The sequence below is a fragment of the Amblyraja radiata genome, chromosome 3 (assembly GCF_010909765.2).
Source record: "Amblyraja radiata isolate CabotCenter1 chromosome 3, sAmbRad1.1.pri, whole genome shotgun sequence".
NCBI classification, from domain to species: domain Eukaryota; kingdom Metazoa; phylum Chordata; class Chondrichthyes; order Rajiformes; family Rajidae; genus Amblyraja; species Amblyraja radiata.
In genome coordinates this window covers 12,157,688-12,185,414 of record NC_045958.1, presented here as the reverse complement: position 1 = coordinate 12,185,414, position 27,727 = coordinate 12,157,688, and the positions used below count along the sequence as shown (strand labels likewise).

General features: G+C 43.9%; 1 protein-coding gene across 4 annotated transcripts in view; it reads right to left on the bottom strand.

Moving 5' to 3' along the window:
• The window catches only part of rhobtb3 (Rho related BTB domain containing 3), a 93,831-nt gene that overhangs the window by 2,020 nt on the left and 64,084 nt on the right, over nucleotides 1-27,727 (bottom strand). Inside the window, exons 6-11 of one of the 4 annotated variants that reach the window (XR_004411318.1) lie at nucleotides 26,219-26,581; nucleotides 24,562-24,674; nucleotides 14,991-15,117; nucleotides 10,230-10,403; nucleotides 2,477-3,012; nucleotides 1,722-2,213 (exon numbers count right to left, since the gene is read on the bottom strand). Coding sequence is in view for 2 of the 4 variants with exons in the window: in XM_033017299.1 (XP_032873190.1) it covers nucleotides 2,846-3,012; nucleotides 10,230-10,403; nucleotides 14,991-15,117; nucleotides 24,562-24,674; nucleotides 26,219-26,581 (944 nt within the window). In the remaining 2 variants the exon portion in view is untranslated. Of the gene's footprint in view, nucleotides 1-1,721; nucleotides 2,214-2,476; nucleotides 3,013-10,229; nucleotides 10,404-14,990; nucleotides 15,118-24,561; nucleotides 24,675-26,218; nucleotides 26,582-27,727 lie in introns of those variants that run through there. The other 3 variants (XR_004411319.1, XM_033017299.1, XM_033017300.1) reach the window with 3 other exon arrangements.

Sequence of the window (27,727 nt, the reverse complement as noted above, 5' to 3'; positions counted from 1 at the left end):
CCCAGGAATCAGTCTGGTGAACCTTCTCTGCACTCCCTCTATGGCAATAATGTCCTTCCTCAGATTTGGAGACCAAAACTGTACGCAATACTCCAGGTGTGGTCTCACCAAGACCCTGTACAACTGCAGTAGAACCTCCCTGCTCCTATACTCAAATCCTTTTGCTATGAAAGCTAACATACCATTCGCTTTCTTCACTGCCTGCTGCACCTGCATGCCCACTTTCAATGACTGGTGTACCATGACACCCAGGTCTCGCTGCATCTCCCCTTTTCCTAGTCGGCCACCATTTAGATAATAGTCTGCTTTCCTGTTTTTGCCACCAAAATGGATAACCTCACATTTATCCACATTATACTGCATCTGCCAAACATTTGCCCACTCACCCAGCCTATCCAAGTCACCTTGCAGTCTCCTAGCATCCTCCTCACAGCTAACACTGCCCCCCAGCTTAGTGTCATCCGCAAACTTGGAGATATTGCCTTCAATTCCCTCATCCAGATCATTAATATATATTGTAAATAGCTGGGGTCCCAGCACTGAGCCTTGCGGTACCCCACTAGTCACTGCCCGCCATTGTGAAAAGGACCCGTTTACTCCTACTCTTTGCTTCCTGTTTGCCAGCCAGTTCTCTATCCACATCAATACTGAACCCCCAATGCCGTGTGCTTTAAGTTTGTAAACTAATCTCTTATGTGGGACCTTGTCGAAAGCCTTCTGGAAGTCCAGATACACCACATCCACTGGTTCTCCCCTATCCACGCTACTAGTTACATCCTCGAAAAATTCTATAAGATTCGTCAGACATGATTTACCTTTTGTAAATCCATGCTGACTTTGTCCAATGATTTCACCACTTTCCAAATGTGCTGCTATCCCATCTTTAATAACTGACTCTAGCAGTTTCCCCACTACCGATGTTAGACTAACTGGTCTGTAATCCCCCGTTTTCTCTCTCCCTCCCTTCTTAAAAAGTGGGGTTACGCCAATCCTCAGGAACTACTCCAGAATCTAAAGAGTTTTGAAAGATTATTACTAATGCATCCACTATTTCTGGAGCTACTTCCTTAAGTACTCTGGGATGCAGCCTATCTGGCCCTGGGGATTTATCGGCCTTTAATCCATTTAATTTACCCAACACCACTTCCCGGCTAACCTGGATTTCACTCAATTCCTCCAACTCCTTTGACCCGCGGTCCCCTGCTATTTCCGGCAGATTATTTATTTCTTCCTTAGTGAAGACGGAACCAAAGTAGTTATTCAATAGGTCCGCCATATCCTTGTTCCCCATGATCAACTCACCTGTTTCTGACTGCAAGGGACCTACATTTGTTTTAACTATTCTCTTTCTTTTCACATATCTATAAAAACTTTTGCAGTCAGTTTTTATGTTCCCTGCCAGTTTTCTTTCATAATCTATTTTTCCTTTCCTAATTAAGCCCTTTGTCCTCCTCTGCTGGTCTCTGAATTTCTCCCAGTCCTCCGGTATGCTGCTTTTTCAGGCTAATTTGTACGCATCATCCTTCGCTTTGATACTATCCCTGATTTCCCTTGTTATCCACGGATGCACTACCTTCCCTGATTTATTCTTTTGCCAAACTGGGAAAAGTTTGTTCATTTGTTTTTGTTTTTTAATTCATTTTCTGTAATATTCTTCTCTTGATTGGTTAATATCAGTTAATTGGTGCTTCAAAGAAAATTATAAATGTTTAAAAAAATGTTGTAGCTAATTCTATTTCGACAGTTTTCAAATGTTGCTGATCATTAGAGGCTTTTGGGAACAATTGAAAAGATCTTTTGATACCATCAGGTGTCACAAGACCATTAGGCTATTCCAGAGATAGGGTCTTAGGATCAACCTCCTCAAGCACCACTCCGCTTCATGGGACAACTGGGACGAAGACCTCCAACTCAATTGCATCTATGGGAGCACAAAAGGTGAGTGTGCCATGGGGAATACATGGCGATGAATACAGGAGATGGGCTGTGTCGAATACAAAATTGACTTATATAGTTCATGGAGATACTCGCCATTTAATACATGCAAAACCATTAACATTTTGCTCAAAGGTTTGCCTATGTTAACCCACATATAAATTATTGAATATCTCAGACAATCTTAAAAGGCACTTGCATTGACATATCCAATCTTTTGATTTAGTACTTCAATTCTCATTCTGCTTTCATTATATAAATGTAACTGAATCATGTTCCTTTTAATAATAATAATAATAAATTTTATTTAATGGGCGCCTTTCAGACATCTCAAGGACACCTTACATAGTAATCGGAATAAAAACATATAATCGGAATATAACAAGTAATAAAGACATCACAGAGACACAAATTAAAAACAGAATTCAATCCAAAAACAGAAAATTAAAAACACAGTGTGAAGAGAGAGCAGCGGCAGCCAAAGCGCGCCAGCGTCCACTCTCTCTTCACGGCAGCCATCTTGGACACAGACCTACAGGACTACAATTTTAATGGTCTTCCAAATGTAAAATGGAATTCATTACCTCACTTCACACTGACTCTGGCTATCTATGTGCCTTTTTAATAACCATTATAATTAAAATGGTCTAAACATCAATCTCTTGGTGCATCTTCTCATTCTACTCTACTGCATCAGGTGCTTGTTTCCTCCCACACTCCAAAGATATACAGGTTTGCAGGTTAATTGGCTTTGGTAAAAAAAATGAAGTTGCCCCTTGTGGTGTATGATAGTGTCAGTGTGTGGGGTGATCGCTAATCGGCACAGACTGTGTGGGCTGAAGGGCCACACTGCATCTCTAACTACTGTAAAAGGTAGAAAACGTTCTATTATCTGAACATGTAGCCTTACCTTTGCCTTGTTAAACAAGTTGACAATGTTGAGGTTGGTTGATACAAGTTCTCTGCTGGGCATGCTCTGTAACTGTGTAACAATGCATGATTCACATATCTGCTGTAGCCTATGTATTTGGTACATTTCAGCACATATAAGAAGAGCCATCGCTTGGAGAATGCTGGCTAGAAAAATGTAAGTTAAACTCATAAACACCTTTCTAAAAATACCAATAATCACTGTACACCATGTAGAAACAGGAAGTGCAGATGCTGGTTTACAAAAAGACACAAAATGTTGGAGTAACTCAGCAGGTCAGGCAGAATCGACGTACTCCACAGATGTTGCCTGACCCTCAGAGTTACTCCAGCATTTCGTTTTTTGTAGTTACCGTTCACAAAGTTGACATATTTAAACATGTTGTAGCCCTTATATCAGAGTAGATTTCTTGCACCTCTCAACTACTAGGTATAATTAATGTACAGTCAGAGAAATCCACGTAAAAAGCTGCAGCATATTTTATAAAGGTGACACATTGCTGCCACAGTGTGTAGGGGGTGAATGGACTGAACAGTTAAGAAGGTGGCCAGGCACAATCATGGGACTATTTACCCTGGGTGGTGTTAAAGTTCCTGAGTGTTGATGGAGTTCCAGCCACTCCAGCAAACGGAATCCATTCCATCATACTTCTGGTTAGTGCTTTGTACAGGGCAGGCATGGAAATGGCTATCAAAACATGGGGGGGACCGGGGGGGACGCAATTTCTTGGCGGTCGTGCACGCATGCGCACACTCACACACACACGGGAGGCTTCAGCCGTGGGCCCTGTGGACGGTAATTATGGGAGCGATGGCCCAGGCTTACGGCCAGCGCGGAGAAGTAGCGCTAAATCCTGCTCAATTCTGCCTGTTTCGCCGGGTTAACTTACAGCCCTGCCTGGACTGACGGGACACCAGTCCGGAGCTGTGGAGCAAGCGCTGCTTCTCCGCGCTGGCTGTAAACCTGGGCCGTCGTTCCCGTAAGTCCAGGCAGGGCTGTAGGTTAACCTGGTGGGACAGGCAGAGTTGAGCTGGATTTAGCGCTGCTTCTCTGCGCTGGCTGGGGGCACTGCTCCCGCCTGATTCCTGACGTCTCTGGCCAGCCCCGGGCGTGGGGGGGGGGCACTCGGGTGGGGACGGGGTTGGTCCAGTGGCGGTTCGGCAGCGATTGCAGCGCCGGAGAACCGGGATCGATCCTGGCTGCGGATGAGGCGCAAGTCTGTGTCCAGGGCTGCCGAGAGTGTTTTTCGTGTGTGACCTATGACCTGGGCATGCAATTCAAGCTCCGCTCTATGATCTTTGCTCCACCAGGACGTCTCCCTCCTCCAATCACCGCACTCTATCCTCAGTCCCACCCCCCTACTTCTGCCTCTGACCGACACCTCCCTCCTCCAATCATCGCGCTGAATCATCATGGTCCCCCCCCCCCCCCATTGCCTGCTGACCGACGTCCCTCTCGTCCAATCGGCGCCCTCGATCATCAGTCCCACCCCCACTGTCTCGCGGAAAGCGGAGATTTCACCGGGTTTTAAAATCTGGATTACAAAAAAATGGGGGGAATCGTCCCCCACCTCTCAAAACAGGAGGGGACGTGTCCCCCTGCTCCCCCCTCCCCCGGGATTTCTGCCCCTGGTACAGGATGAAATGCTTTCAAAGTCATGGGTTGAATCATTTGCTATAGTATACTTCACCTCAGAGTAGCCATTAGACCAGAGTTCTTAAATGACTGGTCCAGTTAATTTTCTGATCAAATATTACCCCAGTTGGGGAAACTTCATAATCGTAATGTTTTTGAATATGAAGTTATTGGATAAACTCTGTTACTGGAGATAATAATTTCTTTGCACAGTGTGGTGTAACATGTCAGCCTATGCCTTAATAATGGCTGTGTCTTATACCAGTCACTCGTGGAGTGCTTTATATATGGAGGAACTGTGAATGGAATTAAAAATTGTCTATTCATCAATGAATATTTCAGGGTCTGACCTCAAAACGGAAGAAAGGTAATTGAAGATGCACTTAGGATGGTTGGCACTTGTCACACTACTACATGTAGCCCTTGGAGCAGAGATTATTCATTTCCAAAAAATTACAAAAGTTTTCCTTTGTTTGATTATTGACAACAGCCAGAGAGAATCTCCTTGATTCAATGATCAGTTTTATCAGAGTTCCTTGAAGGCAGATTAAAGTAATTGTTGTTGAGATTTCAAGGGCTGTCACTTTCACATCTCTTTTGGAATTCAGATTTTCTTGTCAATATTTGGACCATGACTGCATTGAAATCTGAAGCTGAGTGGTCCAGGGTGAGATCCAACTTCACCATCAATAAGACCCTTTTTCATAGAATGCCACTTGGTTCCAGAGTTGAATAAACATTCCATCATTTTGCTGATGACTGAGATTAGACACATGGAGCAGTAACTAGTTAGATTGTTTTATGTGATGTCAAAACATGGAAAGTTTCTATATTGTTGTAGTTATGCATTAAAATGCTGAACTAGAAGATGAACTAGATGGTCCCAAAACACAAATCTTCAGCATGAGAGTTGAGATGATGTCTGCTGCCTACTGCCACCTATGCTGGGTCTTCCTTGAAGCTCCCAACGTCAGGTCATAGGCATTGGATAAAAAGCAAATCCAATGAATGAATTAGAAATGGTTAAATAAGACAATTATCCTTGATTGTTATACAATGGATTTGCACATTGATGAGGCAGTGATGTCACATACATGAAAACCCTAATGCCCAGTCAGGGAATTTCTAATGTAACAGTAACAGTTTAAAGTGGATGACCTTCGGTTCGTCCGAGAAACGGAGTCGTTCCTCGACAAGTCCTACAGTACGATTGTTACACCTAAGGTACTGGAAGAGAGAAGGTGGGAGACAGTGAGAACGGGAGGGAAGCATGGAATGCCAACTTCCCTGGGTGTTGTACCTCTTGTGAACAGGTTCACCCACTTAGAAGCTGTCGGGACAGAAGAGGTGTTTACATTGGGCGGCGGACTGGCTTGTGATGCGAATAGGGCTGTTGAGCCAAAACCAAAAAGGCCTAAGGCAGGCAAGCCATTGTAGTGGGAGACTCCATTGTGAGAGGTACGGACAGGGGTTTCTGCGGCAACAGACGGGATGCGAGGATGGTGTGCTGCCTTCCTGGTGCCAGGATCCAGGATGTCACGGACAGAGTGCAGAAAATCCTCAAGGGCGAAGGTGAACATCCGGAAATGGTAGTGCATGTCGGCACAAACGATGTCGGAAAGAAGGGGATGAATATTCTGCAGCGTGACTTTAGAGAGCTCGGAAAAATGCTGAAAAGCAGGACCTCCAGGGTTGTTATCTCCGGTTTGCTTCCAGTTCCTCGTGCTGGCGAGAGCAGGAACAGGGAGATACGGGACCTGAACGTGTGGCTGAGGAACTGGTGCACGGGACAGGGATTTAGATTCTTAGATCACTGGGATCTGTTTTGGGGTAAGGGGGAACTGTACAAAATGGACGGATTGCATCTTAACAGGTGTGGGACCAGCATTCTGGCAGGCAGGTTTGCCACTGCTACACGGGTGGTTTTAAACTGAATAAGGGGGGTGGGGTGTCGAATGGGCTAGTGGAGGATGGAGTTAAAGGGAAAGGGTTTCTTAAATGTGTGAGCGTAGAGACAGAGGGGTGTAAAATGAGGGTAGAAGCAATAGGTAGCAAGGTGAAAAGTAAAAGTGGCAGGCCGGAAAATCCAGGGCAAAAATCAAAAAGGGCCACTTTTCAACAAAATTGTATAAGGGGTAAGAGTGTTGTAAAAACAAGCCTGAAGGCTTTGTGTCTCAATGCAAGGAGCATTCGTAATAAGGTGGATGAGTTGAATGTGCAGATAGCTATTAATGACTATGATATAGTTGGGATCACGGAGACATGGCTCCAGGGTGACCAAGGCTGGGAGCTGAACATCCAGGTATATTCAATATTCAAGAGGGATAGAGAGAAAGGAAAAGGAGGTGGGGTAGCGTTGCTGATTAGAGAGGAGATTAACGCAATGGAAAGGAAGGACTACGGACTGACGCAAAACTGCATTTCGTTGTACCCATACTCAGTATTTGTGCAATGACATTAAAGTTGAATTGAATTGAATTGAATTGAATAGTTTGCAGGATGTGGAATCGGTATGGGTAGAGCTGCGAAACACTAAGGGGCAGAAAACGCTGGTGGGTGTTGTGTACAGGCCACCTAACAGTAGTAGTGAAGTTGGAGATGGTATCAAACAGGAAATTAGAAATGCGTGCGACAAAGGCAAAACCGTTATAATGGGTGACTTCAATCTACACATAGATTGGGTGAATCAAATTGGCAGGGGTGCTGAGGAAGAGGATTTTTTGGAATGTATGCGGGATAGTTATCTAAATCAACATGTAGAGGAACCAACGAGAGAGCAGGCTATTTTAGACTGGGTATTGAGTAATGAGGAAGGGTTAGTTAGCAGTCTTGTTGTACGTGCCCCCTTGGGCAAGAGTGACCATAATATGGTTGAGTTCTTCATTAGGATGGAGAGTGACATTGTTAATTCAGAAACAATGGTTCTGAACTTAAAGAAAGGTAACTTTGAGGGTATGAGACGTGAATTGGCCAAGATTGACTGGCAATTAATTCTAAAAGGGTTGACGGTGGATATGCAATGGAAGACATTTAAAGACTGCATGGATGAACTACAAAAATTGTTCATCCCAGTTTGGCAAAAGAATAAATCAGGGAAGGTAGTGCATCCGTGGATAACAAGGGAAATCAGGGATAGTATCAAAGCGAAGGATGATGCGTACAAATTAGCCAGAAAAAGCAGCATACCGGAGGACTGGGAGAAATTCAGAGACCAGCAGAGGAGGACAAAGAGCTTAATTAGGAAAGGAAAAATAGATTATGAAAGAAAACTGGCAGGGAACATAAAAACTGACTGCAAAAGTTTTTATAGATATGTGAAAAGAAAGAGATTAGTTAAAACAAATGTAGGTCCCTTGCAGTCAGAAACAGATGAGTTGATCATGGGGAACAAGGATATGGCGGACCAATTGAATAACTACTTTGGTTCCGTCTTCACTAAGGAAGACATAAATAATCTGCCGGAAATAGCAGGGGACCGCGGTTCAAAGGAGTTGGAGGAATTGAGTGAAATCCAGGTTAGCCGGGAAGTGGTGTTGGGTAAATTAAATGGATTAAAGGCCGATAAATCCCCAGGGCCAGATAGGCTGCATCCCAGAGTACTTAAGGAAGTAGCTCCAGAAATAGTGGATGCATTAGTAATAATCTTTCAAAACTCTTTAGATTCTGGAGTAGTTCCTGAGGATTGGCGGGTAGCAAACGTAACCCCACTTTTTAAGAAGGGAGGGAGAGAGAAAACGGGGAATTACAGACCAGTTAGTCTAACATCGGTAGTGGGGAAACTGCTAGAGTCAGTTATTAAAGATGGGATAGCAGCACATTTGGAAAGTGGTGAAATCATTGGACAAAGTCAGCATGGATTTACAAAAGGTAAATCATGTCTGACGAATCTTATAGAATTTTTCGAGGATGTAACTAGTAGCGTGGATAGGGGAGAACCAGTGGATGTGGTGTATCTGGACTTCCAGAAGGCTTTCGACAAGGTCCCACATAAGAGATTAGTTTACAAACTCAAAGCACACGGCATTGGGGGTTCAGTATTGATGTGGATAGAGAACTGGCTGGCAAACAGGAAGCAAAGAGTAGGAGTAAACGGGTCCTTTTCACAATGGCAGGCAGTGACTAGTGGGGTACCGCAAGGCTCAGTGCTGGGACCCCAGCTATTTACAATATATATTAATGATCTGGATGAGGGAATTGAAGGCAATATCTTCAGGTTTGCGGATGACACTAAGCTGGGGGGCAGTGTTAGCTGTGAGGAGGATGCTAGGAGACTGCAAGGTGACTTGGATAGGCTGGGTGAGTGGGCAAATGTTTGGCAGATGCAGTATAATGTGGATAAATGTGAGGTTATCCATTTTGGTGGCAAAAAACAGGAAAGCAGACTATTATCTAAATGGTGGCCGACTAGGAAAAGGGGAGATGCAGCGAGACCTGGGTGTCATGGTACACCAGTCATTGAAAGTGGGCATGCAGGTGCAGCAGGCAGTGAAGAAAGCGAATGGTATGTTAGCTTTCATAGCAAAAGGATTTGAGTATAGGAGCAGGGAGGTTCTACTGCAGTTGTACAGGGTCTTGGTGAGACCACACCTGGAGTATTGCGTACAGTTTTGGTCTCCAAATCTGAGGAAGGACATTATTGCCATAGAGGGAGTGCAGAGAAGGTTCACCAGACTGATTCCTGGGATGTCAGGACTGTCTAATGAAGAAAGACTGGATAGACTTGGTTTATACTCTCTAGAATTTAGGAGATTGAGAGGGGATCTTATAGAAACTTACAAAATTCTTAAGGGGTTGGACAGGCTAGATGCAGGAAGATTGCTCCCGATGTTGGGGAAGTCCAGGACAAGGGGTCACAGCTTAAGGATAAGGGGGAAATCCTTTAAAACCGAGATGAGAAGAACTTTTTTCACGCAGAGAGTGGTGAATCTCTGGAACTCCCTGCCACAGAGGGTAGTTGAGGCCAGTTCATTGGCTATATTTAAGAGGGAGTTAGATGTGGCCCTTGTGGCTAAGGGGATCAGAGGGTATGGAGAGAAGGCAGGTACGGGATACTGAGTTGGATGATCAGCCATGATCATATTGAATGGCGGTGCAGACTCGAAGGGCCGAATGGCCTACTCCTGCACCTAATTTCTATGTTTCTATGTTTCTATGTAAAAAGATGTACAAAAACACTTTTTATTTTTTTCTCTCTTTTTTGTATGGCTTTGTAAATATTTGATTAGTGTATAAATGTAAATAATTTGGTGTACATATAGCTGCTGGTGTACATATGGTGTACATATAGCTGCTAAATTTGTATAAGATAATTACAAGCAGTTGAATAAGGGGAGGGAATTAATAAGCTTTGGCTTCTTCCTGCTCCTTTTCGCACACATACGATTTCATTTATTTATAGATATTGTTTATGACACTTTATAAATATTCTTGTTTTGTTTTTTGTATGCTGTTTCACACTTGCTTTTTATTCTTTTATTCTGTTCAAAATAAAGAATCAAATAAATAAATAAATAAAAACATAAAAGCCTATGCTAAAGAAAACATAGACTTTGTGAGCTTATTTAGAAACTGACTTGCAAACAGGATGAACAAGGGTCCTGCTTCCGAATAGTTGAACAAAATTACATTAAAATCTGTCAATCATGCTTATCACAAATAAAATTGACATTAAACAAATGAAGTTTAGAAACAGATTGACCACTCTACCTCGACAAAATTAGTTTCTTACCTGTGCAGCATGAATCAGTGTACAGGTACTCCAAGAAAGAGAGGAAGGTTTCCTTGGAAACACCGTGAATAGGAATATTACACGCATTTGTTTCAGAATAGTTTCCGCTAAACATTGCAGCCATAACATCGCAACGAGCCACCAAGACAGCTTTATGAGCATATACAGAGATATCTTGAGAAAGAGACAAAGATAAAATTATTTATTCACTTTGATGGAACAATTATTTCTAATTTCACACGGATAAATATGATTAAACCAAAGAATTAGAAAAGTGAAAATATTACACCTTGTGCATAATAATTTTTCATCATATTGATTTTCAAGTAATACTTTTACATGCGCTTTGTATCTGACATTTCTGAGATAATAAAGGAGTATGTGGTGATATTCTGGGTTACATTTCTCAAGACGGGTGACGTTCCCTGACATGTGCTTCTACAAATGAGAAGTGTGCGTTGAAACATTACTTGCATCCTGAGTTACAGGGAGAGGCTGGACAGACTGAGATATTGTTCTTTGGAACATAGGAGGCTGAAGGGTCACCTTATTGATGTGTACAAAATCATGAGGAACATGGCTAAAGTGAACGATCACAGTCTTTCTCCGCAGAGTAACATTAGAGGGCACAGGCTGAAGATGAGAAAGGAGAAATGTAAGAGCGACATTAGGGGCATGTTTTTCAATCAGAGGGTAGTCTATATATGGAACAAGCTGCCAGAGGAATGGATACAATGACCTTGAAAAGACATTTATACAGATAAAAGTGGATAAGTCTCCAGGTCCGGACAGGATATTCCCTAGGACATTGAGGGAAGTTAGTGTAGAAATAGCAGGGGCTATGACAGAAATATTTCAAATGTCATTAGAAACGGGAATAGTGCCGGAGGATTGGCGTACTGCGCATGTTGTTCCATTGTTTAAAAAGGGGTCTAAGAGTAAACCTAGCAATTATAGACCTGTTAGTTTGACGTCAGTGGTGGGCAAATTAATGGAAAGGATACTTAGAGATAATATATATAAGCATCTGGATAAACAGGGTCTGATTAGGAACAGTCAACATGGATTTGTGCCTGGAAGGTCATGTTTGACTAAACTTCTTGAATTTTTTGAAGAGGTTACTCGGGAAATTGATGAGGGTAAAGCAGTGGATGTTGTATATATGGACTTCAGTAAGGCCTTTGACAAGGTTCCTCATGGAAGGTTGGTTAAGAAGGTTCAATGGTTGGGTATTAATGGTGGAGTAGCAAGATGGATTCAACAGTGGCTGAATGGGAGATGCCAGAGAGTAATGGTGGATGGCTGTTTGTCAGGTTGGAGGCCAGTGACTAGTGGGGTGCCACAGGGATCTGTGTTGGGTCCACTGTTGTTTGTCATGTACATCAATGATCTGGATGATGGTGTGGTAAATTGGATTAGTAAGTATGCAGATGATACTAAGATAGGTAGGGTTGTGGATAATGAAGTAGATTTTCAAAGTCTACAGAGAGATTTATGCCAGTTGGAAGAGTGGACTGAAAGATGGCAGATGGAGTTTAATGCTGATAAGTGTGAGGTGCTACATCTTGGCAGGACAAATCAAAATAGGACGTACATGGTAAATGGTAGGGAATTGAAGAATGCAGGTGAACAGAGGGATCTGGGAATAACTGTGCACAGTTCCCTGAAAGTGGAATCTCATGTAGATAGGGTGGTAAAGAAAGCTTTTGGTGTGCTGGCCTTTATAAATCAGAGCATTGAGTATAGAAGTTGGGATGTAATGTTAAAATTGTACAAGGCATTGGTGAGGCCAATTCTGGAGTATGGGGTACAATTTTGGTCGCCTAATTATAGGAAGGATGTCAACAAAATAGAGAGAGTACAGAGGAGATTTACTAGAATGTTGCCTGGGTTTCAACAACTAAGTTACAGAGAAAGGTTGAACAAGTTAGGGCTTTATTCTTTGGAGCGCAGAAGGTTAAGGAGGGACTTGATAGAGGTCTTTAAAATGATGAGAGGGATAGACAGAGTTGACGTGGATAAGCTTTTCCCACTGAGTGTAGGGAAGATTCAAACAAGGGGACATGACTTGAGAATTAAGGGACAGAAGTTTAGGGGTAACATGAGGGGGAACTTCTTTACTCAGAGAGTGGTGGCTGTGTGGAATGAGCTTCCAGGGAAGGTGGTGGAGGCAGGTTCGTTTTTATCATTTAAAAATAAATTGGATAGTTATATGGACGGGAAAGGAATGGAGGGTTATGGTCTGAGCGCAGGTATATGGGACTAGGGGAGAATACGTGTTCGGCATGGACTAGAAGGGTCGAGATGGCCTGTTTCCGTGCTGTAATTGTTATATGGTTATTATATGGTTATATGGATAGGATGGGTTTAGAGGGCAATGGGATAAATGCAGGCAAATAGGACTAGCCCAGAATGCTAATGTACTTGGCATGCACAAATTGGGCCATTGGGCTAATTCCCATGCTGTATAGGTCCAGGGCTGTGAGAAAATTAAGATAACGTCTTTGCCGCACAGTGAAGAATAGAGAAGATTAATAGAGAAGAAAATAACCTTGATTAAAATGCTGCATCTAAGAGAGATGTCTCCTGGTGGAAAAGTAATTTAACAGTCAATACAATCTAGCATTTAATAAGACCTTGAACAAAGCAGATGCCTGTATTTATAATAATCTTCACATTGTACAAAGAAAACGTAATTCTTAGTTTTAATTGTGCATATTGTGTGACTATTGTTGTCATTTAGTGGAGTTGTACACTGGGGAAAAAATGCCAGGTCAAACAACATTTCTGCTGAAAAATTAGGAGTTGATGTGGCAGATGAAATTTAACAAAGAGATTGTACATTTTGGTAATAAAATTAAGGTGAGGTATTAAAAGCTAAATTGTGCAATTTTAAATGAGATGGAATCATTTCTTATACATGGATGTTTAGTTTGTGGAATGCACTGCTTGCGAGAGCAGGGGAGTTAATTCATATTCAAAAGCAGTTTTGATGAGGGAAGTGCTTCAAGGGGAAACTATTGTGGAGATGTGGGAAATGAATCTGGGAATGAGCTTAACTTAATTGTTCTTCAAATGAGTTCGTCCATCATGGAGGAATAAATGTCTGCTTCAGTTTCAATGAATGATGGCATTTGATGGAGTTACAAACTACCCCAGGCGGTGCTGGCTCGAATGGGCCGAATGGTCTTCTCCTGCACCTATTTCTAATTTCCAGCATCATAAACTAATCCTTACAAAATTTCCCCAAGATAAAGAAAGACCGACATTAAAGAACTCTGAAGTATTTGTGTATTTTCAATTAAAGCTATGAAAAAGAAGCAAATTAATTATCTTCAGCTATGACAAACATTTCCAGATAGATGAAAATAATGTGGCAAATACTAACATTATTCAAAGAATAGTGTTTGCATCTGCAATACTTTACTCCTAACTTATTTCCAGTTTCCTGTAATGTGCCACATGGAACAGTACAACGCAGCAACAGGCTCTTCAACCCAACATGTCTGTACCAAATGTGATGCCCATTTAAGCTGCACATCTGCCAGCATATAGTCTATATCACTCCCTTGCCTTTTCATGTGTCTAAATGCTTCTTAAATGTTACTATTGAATCTACTTCCACCGCCTCCCCTGGCAGAGTGTTCCAGCACTTATTATTCTCTATGTAAAAAATATTGCCCGTTAATCTCCTTTAAACTTTCTCTCTCTCAGTTTAAAACAATGTCCTCTAGTATTTGACATTTCCAACCTGGGAAAAAGACTGACTACTTACCCTGTCTATGCCTCTCATCATTTTATATACTTCAAGAACGTCGCCCCCTCTGCCTCTGACATTCCAGCAAAAACAATCCAAGTTTGTCCAACCTTTTCTTATAGCTATACTCTCCAATTAGGTAACATGCTGGTGAGCCTCCTTTGCACCCACTCCACATTCTTCCTCTAATGCACCAACCAGAACTACAAATGATACCTCAATGTGGCCTGATCAAAGTTTAACACAGCTACAACACAACTTCCCAACTTTAATACCCTGGACCTCGACCAATAAAGACAAATACCCCAAAGTAATGTTTTATGTGTGATGTGTCATTGAGGATATAATTGACATGATTATAAGCATCTCTTTATAACATAAAGAGCAATGTTAAGAGCATTCACAAACCAAGCCAAAATAACTCAGTTTCACAGAGCTCCAACATCTTTACTTCCGTGAACAAAGAAAACTATACTAAAGGGCCTGTCCCACGAGCATGCGACTCCATGCGGCAAGCGCGACCTAACGTGGTCGCTTGAGCCGTACGGCCTCGCGGGGCCGGTCCCACTTCGATCGCCGGAGCCGTATGGAGTTGTGCGGAGCTGGTCCCGACATCGCGCGGGGCTCCGAAAAACTGACCGTGTTCAAAAATTCCGCGCGGCAACGGCCTGCCGACCCGCAGCCGCCTCGACGCCGTACGTCACACGTGAACTTCCCACGGATTTCGCTCGAACTTCATGTCACTCACTCGACCTCCGCGCGGCCCCCGCTTCTGGTTTGGTCGCGCTTGCCGCATGCAGTCGCATGCTCGTGGGACAGGCCCGTTAGGTCGCGCTTGCCGCATGGAGTCGCATGCTCGTGGGACAGGCCCTTTAGGCAGAAAATCCTGGAGATATTCAACAGGTTGGACAGCATCTGTGAGACATCATGAAAACAATTTGGCTCAAGGACCTTTCATCTGCAGACATTTCATGAAGTCATTTGGTTTTCAAAGAAATCTGTACCTTGTACTTCAAAGATGACATCAGCCAAGTTAGGGTTTTTGAGGAAAAGGCTTAAAGAACAGCAGCAGCGTTGAGATTGTTCCTTGCGTTTTGCTGTTTGATAGTCAATCCCATTGGAATAAAATGCCTGTAAGATATTTTTTAAAAAGGACATTGGATAATTTGTTGGATTTATTTACATTTTCTCAAATAGCTTTTAAATTGGTCAAATTAAAATTTGAAAATTATGATCTATTTTTTTTCTTTTTTAGGGATTCTACCACAATGTAACAAACAACACTGTTTTATATAGAGGTTCTATGTATGTGTCAAGGATGGACACATTGTTCCAGTATAGAGCTATTTGGGAGCTTATTCACATGAGACTACAATATGTGTTCGACAAAGGGAGGTGACACAATCTTTACTATATAAAATTCAAGGAGAGAAGTATCAGGGCCAATGATTCAATGATTGCATTGAAGAGCTAGTGCGGAAACAGGCCCTTCGGCCCACCGAGTCCGCGTTGACCCCATATACTAACACCATCCTACACACTATGGACAATTTACTATTTTACCAAAGCCAATTAACCTACAAACCTGTACATCTTTGCAGTATGGGAGGAAACCAGAGCACCCAGCGAAAACCCACACAGCCACAGGAAGAACATGCAAACTCCGTACAGACAGCACTCATAGCCATGATCGAATCTGGGTCTCAGACACTGTAAAGGGCCACAAGCATGCGACTGCATGTGGCGAGCGCGACCTAACGTGGTCGCTTGAGCCATACGGCCTCGCGGAGCCGGTCCCACTTCGATCGCCTGAGCCGTATGGAGTTGAGCGGGGCTGGTCCGGACATCACGCGGGGCTCCGAATAACAGACACTGTCCAAAAATCCCGCGCGGCAACGGCCTGTCAGCCCGTAGCCGCATTGAGGCCGTAAGCAGCGCCTCAACGGGCGTACGCAACGTCTGGACGTCGTACGCAGCGTCTTGATGGCGTACGGCTAGCGCGTGGCATTGCGCGATGACGTCACCGCCCGGTGTGCCGTTGCGTGATGACGTAACCGCCCGACGCCGTGCGACGTCCAAATTCAGTCGGCCCGCCTCCTGCCCAGCTGATTGGTGAGTATGTCGGGACCAGCTCCATACGGCTCCGCGGTTGGAAGTGGGACCCGCCCCGCGAGGCCGTACACCTCAAGCCACCACATTTGGTCGCGCTTGCCGCATGCAGTCGCATGCTGGTGGGACAGGCCCTTAAGGCTCTACCACTACACCACTGTGCTGCCTTATCATTTATCAATTAAAAGTTACAGATTATTATAAGAGTAGTTACTTTCAAAAGTATAAATATCAATGTATCATGATGCAGATATTTATTTTAAATGGAATGTAAAAACTGTCGGTCCCATCCAGTTTGCAATTATAAAGTACGAAAGGAAGGTGACGCGTTTCAATTGTGTCTATTGAGTGAGTTTATAAAACTGAATTAAAACGTTACCAATCTTGCTTTATAGGTTTCGTTACCTTGCTTTATACGTAATTCTTATAATTAAGGTATTTATTAACATTTTATTTGGAAGAGAGTAGGACCAAAGTGAGTTTTACTGTAAATTACACACAAAAAAATTATTGTATCATTTTCTTCTCATGTTATGGTGCACAGTAGATCAGAAGCTTAACATAGTGTTCCTTTACATGAAGTACTGAACAGCAGTACTGAAGTACTAGCAGTGCTAACTACTATCTACCTCTTTGATGACCCTCGGACTATCCTTGATCGGACTTTGCTTGCACTAATTGAATTGAATACATTTCATTAGCCAAGTATGTATACATACAAGAATTTAACTTGGTGCTTTGCTCACAAGTAACAACACGATATACAGTAGACAATTAAAAATAAAACATTATAATTTAAACATGTGAAGAATGAAATAAAATACCAGAGCACAAGGAGGTTACAGACTTTTGGCTGTTGAGTAGAGCTACTGCTGCTCATGGAAATAAAACTGTTTTTATGTCTGGCTGTGGCAGCTTTGACAGTCCGGAGTCACCTTCCAGAGGGAAGTGCTTCAAAGAGTTTGTGGCCAGGGTGAGAGGGGTCAGAGATGATCTTGCCCGCTCGCTTCCTGGCCCTTGCAGTGTACAGTTTGTCGATGGGGGGAAGGTTGCAGCCAATAATCTTCTCAGCTGATCGGATGATGTGCTGCAGCCTCTGGATGTCGTACTTGGTGGCTGAGCCAAACCAGACCATGATGGAGAAGGTGAGAACAGACTCTACGATGGCTGTGGAGTCGATGGTGGCCCCCCATTTAAGGTCCCTGGAGATAATGGTTCTAAGGAACTTAAATGACTCCACTGACACGACTGCGGTGTTGTTGATGGTGAGTGGGGGGAGGGGAGGGGGAGCTCTCCTAAAGTCTACAATCAATTCCACTGTCTTAAGAGCATTGAGCTCCAGGTTGTTGCGATGGCACCAGGACGCCAGCTGTGTCACTTCCTGTCTGTAGGCAGATTCTTCCCCATCCTGGATCAGTCCAATCAAGGTTGTGTCGTCTGCAAACTGGAGAAGCTTGACAGAGGTGTCTGTGGAGGTGCAGTCGTTGGTGTAGAAAGAGTAAATAAGAGGGAAGAGTACGCAGTCTTGGGTCTCCTATGCTGAGGGTCTGCGGGTCCAAGATGAGATTTCCCAGCCTCACATGCTGCTTCCTGTCTGTCAGGAAGTTGATGATCCACTGACAGAGGGGTTCAGGCACAGTCAACTGGGAAAGTTTGGAGTGTAGTAGCTCTGGCACAATGGTGTTGAATGCAGAGATAAAATCCACAAACAAATTCCTTGCATAGGTCCCCTGGCGGTCTAGGTGCTGGAGGATGAAGTGCAGGCCTAGGTTGACTGCGTCAACCACTGATCTATTTGCCTGGTATGCAAACTGTATGGGGTCCAGCAGGGAGTTTGTGATATTTTTCTGGTGGGCCAGCACATCTTTCAAAGATCTTCATGATTACAGAGGTCAGTGCGACAGGCCAGTAGTCATTAAAACCAGTAATCCTTGGCTTTTTGGGTACGGGAACAATAGTGGAGACTTTGGAGCAGGCAGGGACAGTGCAGGTTTGCAGGGACTGGATGAAAATGTCTGTGTAAACTGGTGCAAGTTGTTCGGCACAGAGCTTGAGGGCAGAGGGGGAAACATTGTCCGGTCCTGGAGATTTCCGGCTTTTCTGTCTCCTGAATAACTTTTTCACCTCCTCAATTGCTATTGTTAGTGATGGAGAAGTGGCCAGACTGATGTTGGGCAGCAAGGAGGGGGTGGGTAGTGGACGATGGCCCAGTCTTTGCAGACTGGAGTCACGCTGTAAGTAGGTGTGGTGGTGATTGGCGAGGAGTGGGTGGGGGAGGGAGGGGTTATGTATCTGTCTATCGAACCTGCAGTACAACTCGTTCAGGACGTTGGTCAGCTGACAAGGAGTTGGTGATTTCTTGCAAGGCCTTCCACACTGAAGAGTCATTAGCTCAGAACTTGCTCCTCAACTTCTCAGGGAGACAAAAATGCTGGAGAAACTCAGCGGGTGAGGCAGCATCTATGGAGCGAAGGGATAGGTGACGTTACGAGTCGAGACCCTTCTTCCTCAACTTCTCAGAGTACCTTTCATTGGCAGCTCTGATTTCTTTTCTCCGCTTGTACTTGGCCTGCCTGTAGAGGTCTGCATCACCGCTCCTGTAGGCTTCATCTTTAGACCAGCGGAGCTGTCTGTGTTCTGCTGTAAACCAGGGCTTGTCATTGTTGAACCTGATCCGGGTCGCAGTGGGAATGCAACTGTCCTCACAAAAGCTGACATATAATGTCACGGTGTCTGTATATTCAGCAAAGCTTGTGGATGCTTCCCTGAACACAATAGACATTAGGATTAGGCCATTCGGCCCTTCGAGCCAGCACCGCCATTCAATGTGATCATGGCTGATCATCCACAATCAGTACCCGGTTCCTGCCTTCTCCCCATACCCCCCGACTCCACTATCTTTAAGAGCCCTATCTATCTCTCCGTTGAAAGTATCCAGAGAACCGGCCTCCACTATCCTCTGAGGCAGAGAATTCCACAGACTCACAACTCTCTGTGTGAAAAAGTGTTTCCTCATCTCTGTTCTAAATGGCTTACCCCTTATTCTTAAACAGTAGCCCCTGGTTCTGGACTCCCCCAACATCGGGAACATGTTTCCTGCCTCTAGCGTGTCCAAACCTTTAATAATCTTGTATGTTCCAATAAGACGCCCTCTCATCCTTCTAAACTCCAGAGTATGCAAGCCCAGCTGCTCCATTCTCTCAGCATATGACAGTCCCGCCATCCCGGGAATTAACCTTGTAAACCTACGCTGCACTCCCTCAATAGCAATAATGTCCTTCCTCAAATTAGGGGACCAAAACTGCACACATTACTCCAGGTGTGGTCTCACTAGGGCTCTGTACAACTGCAGAAGGACCTCTTTGCTCCTATACTCAACTCCTCTTGTTATGAAGGCCAACATGCCATTCGCTTTCTTCACTGCCTGCTGTACCTGCATGCTTACTTTCATTGACTGATGAACAAGGACCCCCAGATCCCGTTGTACTTCCCCTTTTCCCAACTTCACACTGTTTAGAAAATAATCTGCCTTCCTGTTTTTGCCACCAAAGTGGATAACCTCATATTTATCCACATTAAACTGCATCTGCCATGCATCTGCCCACTCACCCAACCTGTCCAAGTGACCCTGCAGTCTCATAGCATCCTCCTCACAGTTCACACTGCCACCCAGCTTTGTGACATCTGCAAATTTGCTAATGTTACTTTGAATCCCTTCATCCAAATAATTGATGTATATAGTAAATAGCTGCGGTCCCAGCACCAAGCCTTGCGGTATCCCACTCGTCACTGCCTGCCATTCCGAAAGGGACCCGTTAATCCCTACTCTTTGTTTCCTGTCTGCCAACCAATATTCCATCCATGTCAGCACTCTACCCCCAATACCATGTACCCTAATTTTGCCCACTAATCTCCTTTGTGGGACCTTATCAAATGCTTTCTGAAAGTCCAGGTACACTACATCTATTGGCTCTCCCTTGTCCATTTTCCTAGTTACATCCTCAAAAAATTCCAGAAGATTAGTTAAGCATGATTTCCCCTTCGTAAATCCATGCTGACTCGGACCGATCCTGCTACTGCTATCCAAATGTGCCGCTATTTCATCTTTTATGATTGACTAACTGGTCTATAATTCCGTTTTCTCTCTCCCGCCTTCCTTAAAAAGTGGGATAACATTAGCTACCCTCCAATTCACAGGAACTGATCCTGAATCTATAGAACATTGAAAAATGATCACCAATCCGTCCACGATTTCTTGAGTCACTTCCTTAAGTACCCAATCAGTGCAGTCAAAGCAGGACAGTCGTTTTTTAATGCCCTTGCTTGTCCACTTTTTCATTGTTCTGACCACAGGTTTAGCAGATTTTAGTTTCTGCCTGTAGGTCGGAATAAGGTGAACTAAACAATGATCAGAGAGTCCCAGAGCCGTACGGGGAACAGAGCGATATGCGTTCCTGATTGTCAGTTAGTTTGGAGGGCTTTTATGGGGGGGGGTGAAGGGGGAAACTTTAATTCTTAGTCCCCTACCTGGTCGGAGAGGCGGGGAACGGGCAATGCCTTACCGGGTCGCCGTGCAGTAAGCTCCGGGGCGCTGTGGCCGCCAACTCCCAGCTGGGGCTGCGGGCGTCCGGCCGCGGCGGCGCCGGTTGTAGCTCCGACCCCGGCAACTCTACTCCTGGCTGCGTGGCGCTCCAAATCCAGCGCAGCCCGCGATCGGACGCCCGCAGACCCAGCTCCGCTGTGGCCGCCGACATGTTGTGTGTCGGCGGCCACAGCGCTCCGGAGCTTACCGCACGGTGACCCGGTAAGGCATTGCCCGCTCCCCGCTGGTATCCCAGCGCTGCGACGCCGTCGACTCCCAACATCGCGGAGCTGGGGCTGCGGGCGTCCGGCCGCGGGCCGCGCTGGATTTGGAGTGCCGCGCAGCCAGGGGTAGAGTTGCCGGGGTCGGAGCTCCAACCGGCGCCGCCCGCGGCCAGACGCCCGCAGCCCCAGCTCCGCGATGTTGGGAGTCGGCAGCCACAGCGCTCCGGAGCTTACTGCACGGCGACCCGGTAAGGCATTGACCGCTCCCCGCCTCTCCGACCAGGTAGGGGACTAAGAATTAAAGTTTCCCCCTTCACCCCCCCCCCCCCCACCACCACCACATAAAATCCCTCCAAACTAACTGACTAACATTTATGCAATGATTCCCCGGTCTCCGGGGAGGAGGCAGCCGCTCCAGACTTTTCAAGCCGCCCGCGCTACCTACCTAATCTACGCTAAAAATCTTCCATTCGGAAATCCGAAAAATTCCGAAATCCGACAAGTGTCTGGTCCCAAGGCTTTCGGATAAAAGGTTGTGCACCTGTATAATAGGATTGAGTGTTCTCTCCCCTCGGTGGGGCAGGTAACGTGATGTCTGTATTTTGGAAGCTCTCGGCTGAGGTTAGCCTTGTTAAAATCCCCCAAAACAATGACCATGGAGTCATTCTCTGGAGTCATTCTGAAGTCACGCTCTACTCTCACTACCTGGTTAGCGAGTTGCGTTTGCGCCTCACGTACGCAGGCTTAGGGGGGATGTAAACTCCAGCAAAAATAAAAGAGGTAAATTCCCTCGGAGAATAAAAGGGTTTGCAATTCATAAAAAAAGATTTCAGATTAGGAGAACAGAAGTTAGACAGCACCGTGATGTTGCTGCACCAGCCCTGGTTTGTATAAAAGCATATTCCACCGCCTCTTGATTTCCCCGCTGCCTCCGCTTCGCAGTCCGCGCTGTGTAGTTGAAAGCCAGCCAGTTGCAGCGCATTGTCCGGGGTCGACTTACACAGCCAGGTCTCTGTGAAACACAGGGCAGCGGCTCGAGAGAAGTCCTTGTTTGCTGTTTGGCACAGGAGTTGCAGTTCATCCACTTTGTTGTTGAGAGAATGTAGATTTGCAAGGAATATACTCGGGAGTGGCGTGCGTAATCTTCATCGCCGGAGTCGGGTGAGTGCACCAGAGCGCTTCCCCTGGGTCTTCCTACATCTCACGGCCACAGCCCCGCCGACGAGTATGTCCAAATAATCCAGTGAGTGAGAGAAATCCGGAACGATGTTTGGAGGTACAAATATCTGATGTTAACGAGTACCTCCCTCATGAAAGTGATCTTTGTGGGATTTTCACAGACGACACAAACGAACAAACACAGACAAAACAGCCATCGTCGGCGCCACCTAGAATCTAGGTTATTCCCTTATCATGTATCTATACACTGTAAATAGATCGATTGTAATCATGGATTGTCTTTTTGCAACAAAAGCTTTTCACTGTACCTCAGTACACGTGACAATAAACTAAATGAACTTATGAGGGAACTTTGCTGATATGTTTTACGTGCTATAGTTTCCTGAACATTTAATAAGCAGTGACTTTAATAAGGAGTAACTTTTTCACACAAAGGGTGGTGGGTGTATGGAACAAGCTGCCAGAGGAGGTAGTTGAGGCAGGGACAATCCCAACATTTAAGAAACAGTTAGACAGCTACATGGATAGGACAGGTTTGGACGGATATGGACCAATTGCTGGCAGGTGGGACATGTGTAGCCGGTGTGGGCAGATTGGGCCGAAAGGCCTGTTTCCACACTGTATCACTCTATGACTCAATGAAATTGAAAAGTTGAAGTATTCCAAATGATAATAAATCATGTCAACACTGCAAGAGAATGAATGGACATGTAAAAAATGTAAAGTCTGCGAAGGCCTTTTAAAATTTAACTAAAATATTTCAGAACTAAAATGATCGATTTACGCAAAGGTAATGAACATCAAAGCAAATGTTCCTTAGTGCCCACCCAATGATTCATTTAATTTCTCTTTGTGCCTGTTCATGCCATTTCAGTTTGGGCTCCCAAATTTCTTTGTTTTGATGCATTACCTAGTTTCTCACAATATAGAACATGCAATTGTTTTTCGTGCAAATGGATGCAAATGTCCATTACCAAAACACAGTATTTGCCTGCTGCTGTATGGGTTTTACTAAAGCCAGCAAAATACAGCTGTGAAACGAAACCAGGAGCAGCCATTGCAGCATTTCCTTGTAGGCAGCAAAATTGAGGGGGGATCTTATAGAAACTTACAAAATTCTTAAGGGGTTGGACAGGCTAGATGCAGGAAGATTGTTCCCGATGTTGGGGAAGTCCAGGACAAGGGGTCACAGTTTAAGGATAAAGGGGAAATCCTTTAGGACCGAGATGAGAAAAACATTTTTCACACAGAGTGGTGAATCTCTGGAACTCTCTGCCACAGAAGGTTGTTGAGGCCACAGTTCATTGGCTATATTTAAGAGGGAGTTAGATGTGGCCCTTGTGGCTAAAGGGATCAGGGGGTATGGAGAGAAGGCAGGTACAGGATACTGAGTTGGATGATCAGCCATGATCGTATTGAATGGTGGTGCAGGCTCGAAGGGCCGAATGGCCTACTCCTGCACCTATTTTCTATGTTTCCATGTTTCTATGTTTGTCCCTCCACTTCTGATGGAAGCTTTTAGCTCCCTCCCATTACAATGCAATCTCTCTGTCCTCCTGATTTCAGCATTCTGATTGCAGCCTTATTCTGCTCCCTCCATATCATGCTCTCTCTCTCTTTCCCTGAGCATATCATTTTGTGGCCCTTCACACTCCATCCAAATTACGTACCCTCTCTCCACCCTGCAAACCACATTCTTTCCCTCCCACAAGCTTCATTATACTTTCATTCTCCCTCTGCCTACGATGCCATCCCTTCATCTCCCTTCTAACTGGAGCCTCTTTCCCACTCTTTTGAACAATAATCTCTCTCCGATTTAATCACAGACTGTGCTCTCCTAATTTCGCTCCCAAGTGTCCATTACCCCCCCTCGCCATTTGTCAGACTATTAATTTAGCGGGATACCAGCTGGGAAAAGCAGTTGGGAAAAAAATAATGGAGTTCAGATATAAGTGGAATATCAGCCTCCTCTTCCTGGCCATGAAAATACCAGGCCCCCAGGAGACAAACAGCAGCTTTGATTGATTCATCTCATTCCCATGCTCCTATTTTAAACTTCCCCAACTCACTCCCTGCCCTGAAAAAAGAAATCGGAAATAAAAAGAACATGTGCTGGAAATGCTCAGCAGGTCAAGGAACACCTGTAGAGACAGAGAAAAGGAGAGTTAATGGAACTAGTCTATAACTTTCTGCCAGTACTGGAAAAAGTTATAAGTCTAAAGTAAAAATAATTAAATCACTAGACGGCAAACAGAAAAGGAGAAAGAACAAAAAGACCTAATATAGGATGGAAGGGAAGTGAGATTAGAAGGTTACAGCAGAATACGACAGGAATTCATGATTTGGAGTATTAGAGTATTAACCACACAGTTATATAGAGGGGATTGTATATTACTTTTTACACCACTTGACCATAATATTAAATAATAGTAAAATGGATGAAAAAGTAGAGCTATGTAGTCACCATTAACATTAACATACCTTAGTGTTGCATCTGAAGAGTAGTTTGAGTGTTTCCAACACTTGCCTGACTTCTTCTAGATGTTTTAACTTCTTCCAGAGGACCGATTTTAATTCATCCCAGTTGTCAGTCCCTAGTCACAGTCCAAAATTTTAATAAATTATTGTCCAATCAGATTACAAAATGTAAAAATCAATATCTTACTTTTGACTTAATTCTGAATTTACAAATGAAATGTTGCATGGTAAACTTTCTGCAATTCTTGTGGCTAAAAGTAAAGCTCTTAAAGCAAAGTTCACTTTTAATTTTATCTTTCTTGGTTTAGTTTAGTTTAGTTTACATTAGAGACACAGCATGCAGACACCCATTTGGCCCACTGAGTCCACAATGACCAATCACTTATTCACACTAGTTCGATGTAATCCCACTCTCATATCCTGTTATCTTCCTGTTCTAAAGCACCAAATATTAGAATGTTTTAAAACAAATTAAAATACAAGCAAATTAGGGCAGCAACTCTCTGGAATGAAGAGCAAGCAGTTATTTTTATTAAATGCTAATGACTCTTCAGGCTCCAACTGGCTCTGCTGATCAAAGTCTAGTCTGGATGGCAGTATAGTGATTCGAGCCTATTGGATTGGCAGAGCAAAATACGAAGTGCTGGAAAAACTCGGCGGGTGTCAATGAAATAGTTAGGCAATGTTTAGAGTTGCGACCAGAAGATGCTGCAGATGCTGCCTGACCTGCTGAGTTACTCAAGATTCCTGCATTTGCTGTCCTTGTAATTCAATTGGTAGATGCATGTGGGTTAACCTATCTGAAATATGGCCTGGTGCTCAAAGTGTACTTCTAGCTTTTTCAGTGGGCACAGCTGGCTGCTTTATTGGTAGAGTGAGGAGGGGCAGATAGAGTGTGCTGCATTGCAACTTTGCCCCACAACCTGATTCTCTTCCTTTTCAGTTTGCATGTTAAAGGAGCACAATGAACAGGAACCCTTTCAAGATCTAGTGAAAATGAGAGAACATAAATGAGGACGTCTTGCTAAGTAATATTGCCATTCTTAATCGTTAATATGTTAACTTGAAGTTATTCTTTACAAATATGTTTTTTATGTTGATGAAAATCTATTGGGCAGAATCTGGAGATAGCAGTGAGGTGGCACAAATTAATCTTACTCAGGAATATTCCAGGTATCACATCAACTTCTTAACGTTATGTAATATCCACAAGAACAGAATTGATATCGAGAGTGTTTAAGAAAGGGAACGATAGCTGGGTTGGCAGCTGTTTGGAGGAAGCATTCAAGAATTTAGACAATAGACAATAGCTCTACAGATTTACCTCGTTAAATAATTGGATGGAAGCACAGGATAAGTCTTGGTATTGTCATCACATAAATAAACGTACTTTGTGCAAACATTAATGGGAAGAGCAACCAATTAATTTAGTCTCAGCTTAATTCAGAAAAGAATAATTGGCATTCTGACCTATCGTTGGTTTCTCATGCATTCATAATTACAATTTTTAAAATTATTTTATCAGAATTTTAACCTTTGAGAATACATACATGTTGCTCCACGGTGGCTACTTAAGAAAATAATTTACACAAAATCATTCCGTATAAGTTTCCAAGATGGTAAAGCAGCATCTTAATGCTTCAGCAGTGCAGGCTCTAACCTGCATATATGAACTTCAAGACCTCTGAGAAGCAGACACACAGCAGTGAGTCTAAAATGATGACCCTTACTGGCAGGATGTTTTGAAGTAACGTTTGACCGAAGTTCATTGCATTGTCCTTTTCTATTAGAAACAGATTGTGAGCAATCTTCCCAGGTAATTCGCCAGAGTTGCCAGGAATCACCACACCAAACAGTAGCATGAAGACATAGTTTGCTGTGCACAGCACAAGTCTGTGAGCTCTAGCCACCTCTTGCCCATCCTTGGAAGAGAAGACCACGTCTGTACATGAAGAGCTGCAGAAAAGGCTAAGCAAGTCACCGTGGAACCGGGATGTCTCAATCTTTAAACATGGTAATTTGACTGGAAGAGAAACAGAATCAATAATCAACGAAAAATATGTACTGTATACAATTGAAAAATATTTAGATTTTCTGTTCATTATCTACATGAGCAGTGAACAATCAACCAAGTTTAAACCAGATATTTTAAACCAGTATTACAATGCACATTCCTATTACATAAAGGGGGGAACCTACAGTAATAAGTTGGCAACATTTAACGTTATTTTTCCCACTCAAAATCTGTACAGTAATATGAAATATTGTAGAAGAAATTAAAATTATTTTAATGTATAGCCCAATTGTTTGGAGTAGAAATGTGGATGTAAATAAGATGCAAGAATTCGCAATTCATTGCACACCAAAGAATGCCTGAAAAATATCTTGATAGTGGGGCAAACCTTTTTTTGTCCACCTCTAGTGCCAACATGAAACACTTAGGAGACCTAAACAGCAACCTCTGGTGACCTTGCCTGCCACCCAAAAAAAAATCAAGGTTGAGGTGACCTGCAACCTCCTACCACCACCATATGTTGAAAACCTTCCTCGACTATGAAGAAAAACGGCTTTGACTAGACCTGTGACTAAAAAATTATCGATTTTTAAAACAGCAACCTATTTTTAGTCGAGGCCGGTTTTAATCATGATGAAAAAATAGCATCAACCTAGATGAAGCCTCGACCATGCGGAAACCACTTTTGACCATTAGGGAGAGTGACCAAAACCTCCGGTGACCTCATGGAAACCTTGGGCGGTGGGCAAGATCACTGGCTAGAATTTAGTACTCGCTAGAATCTAGAAGATTGAGGGGGGATCTTATAGAAACTTACAAAATTCTTAAGGAGTTGGACAGGCTAGATGCAGGAAGATTGTTCCCGATGTTGGGGAAGTCCAGAACAAGGGGTCACAGTTTAAGGATAAGGGGGAAGTCTTTTAGGACCGAGATGAGAAAAACATTTTTCACACAGAGAGTGGTGAATCTCTGGAACTCTCTGCCACAGAAGGTAGTTGAGGTCAGTTCATTGGCTATATTCAAGAGGGAGTTAGATGTGGCCCTTGTGGCTAAGGGGATATGGAGAGAAAGCAGGTACAGGATACTGAGTTGGATGATCAGCCATGATCATATTGAATGGCGGTGCAGGCTCAAAGGGCCGAATGGTCTACTCCT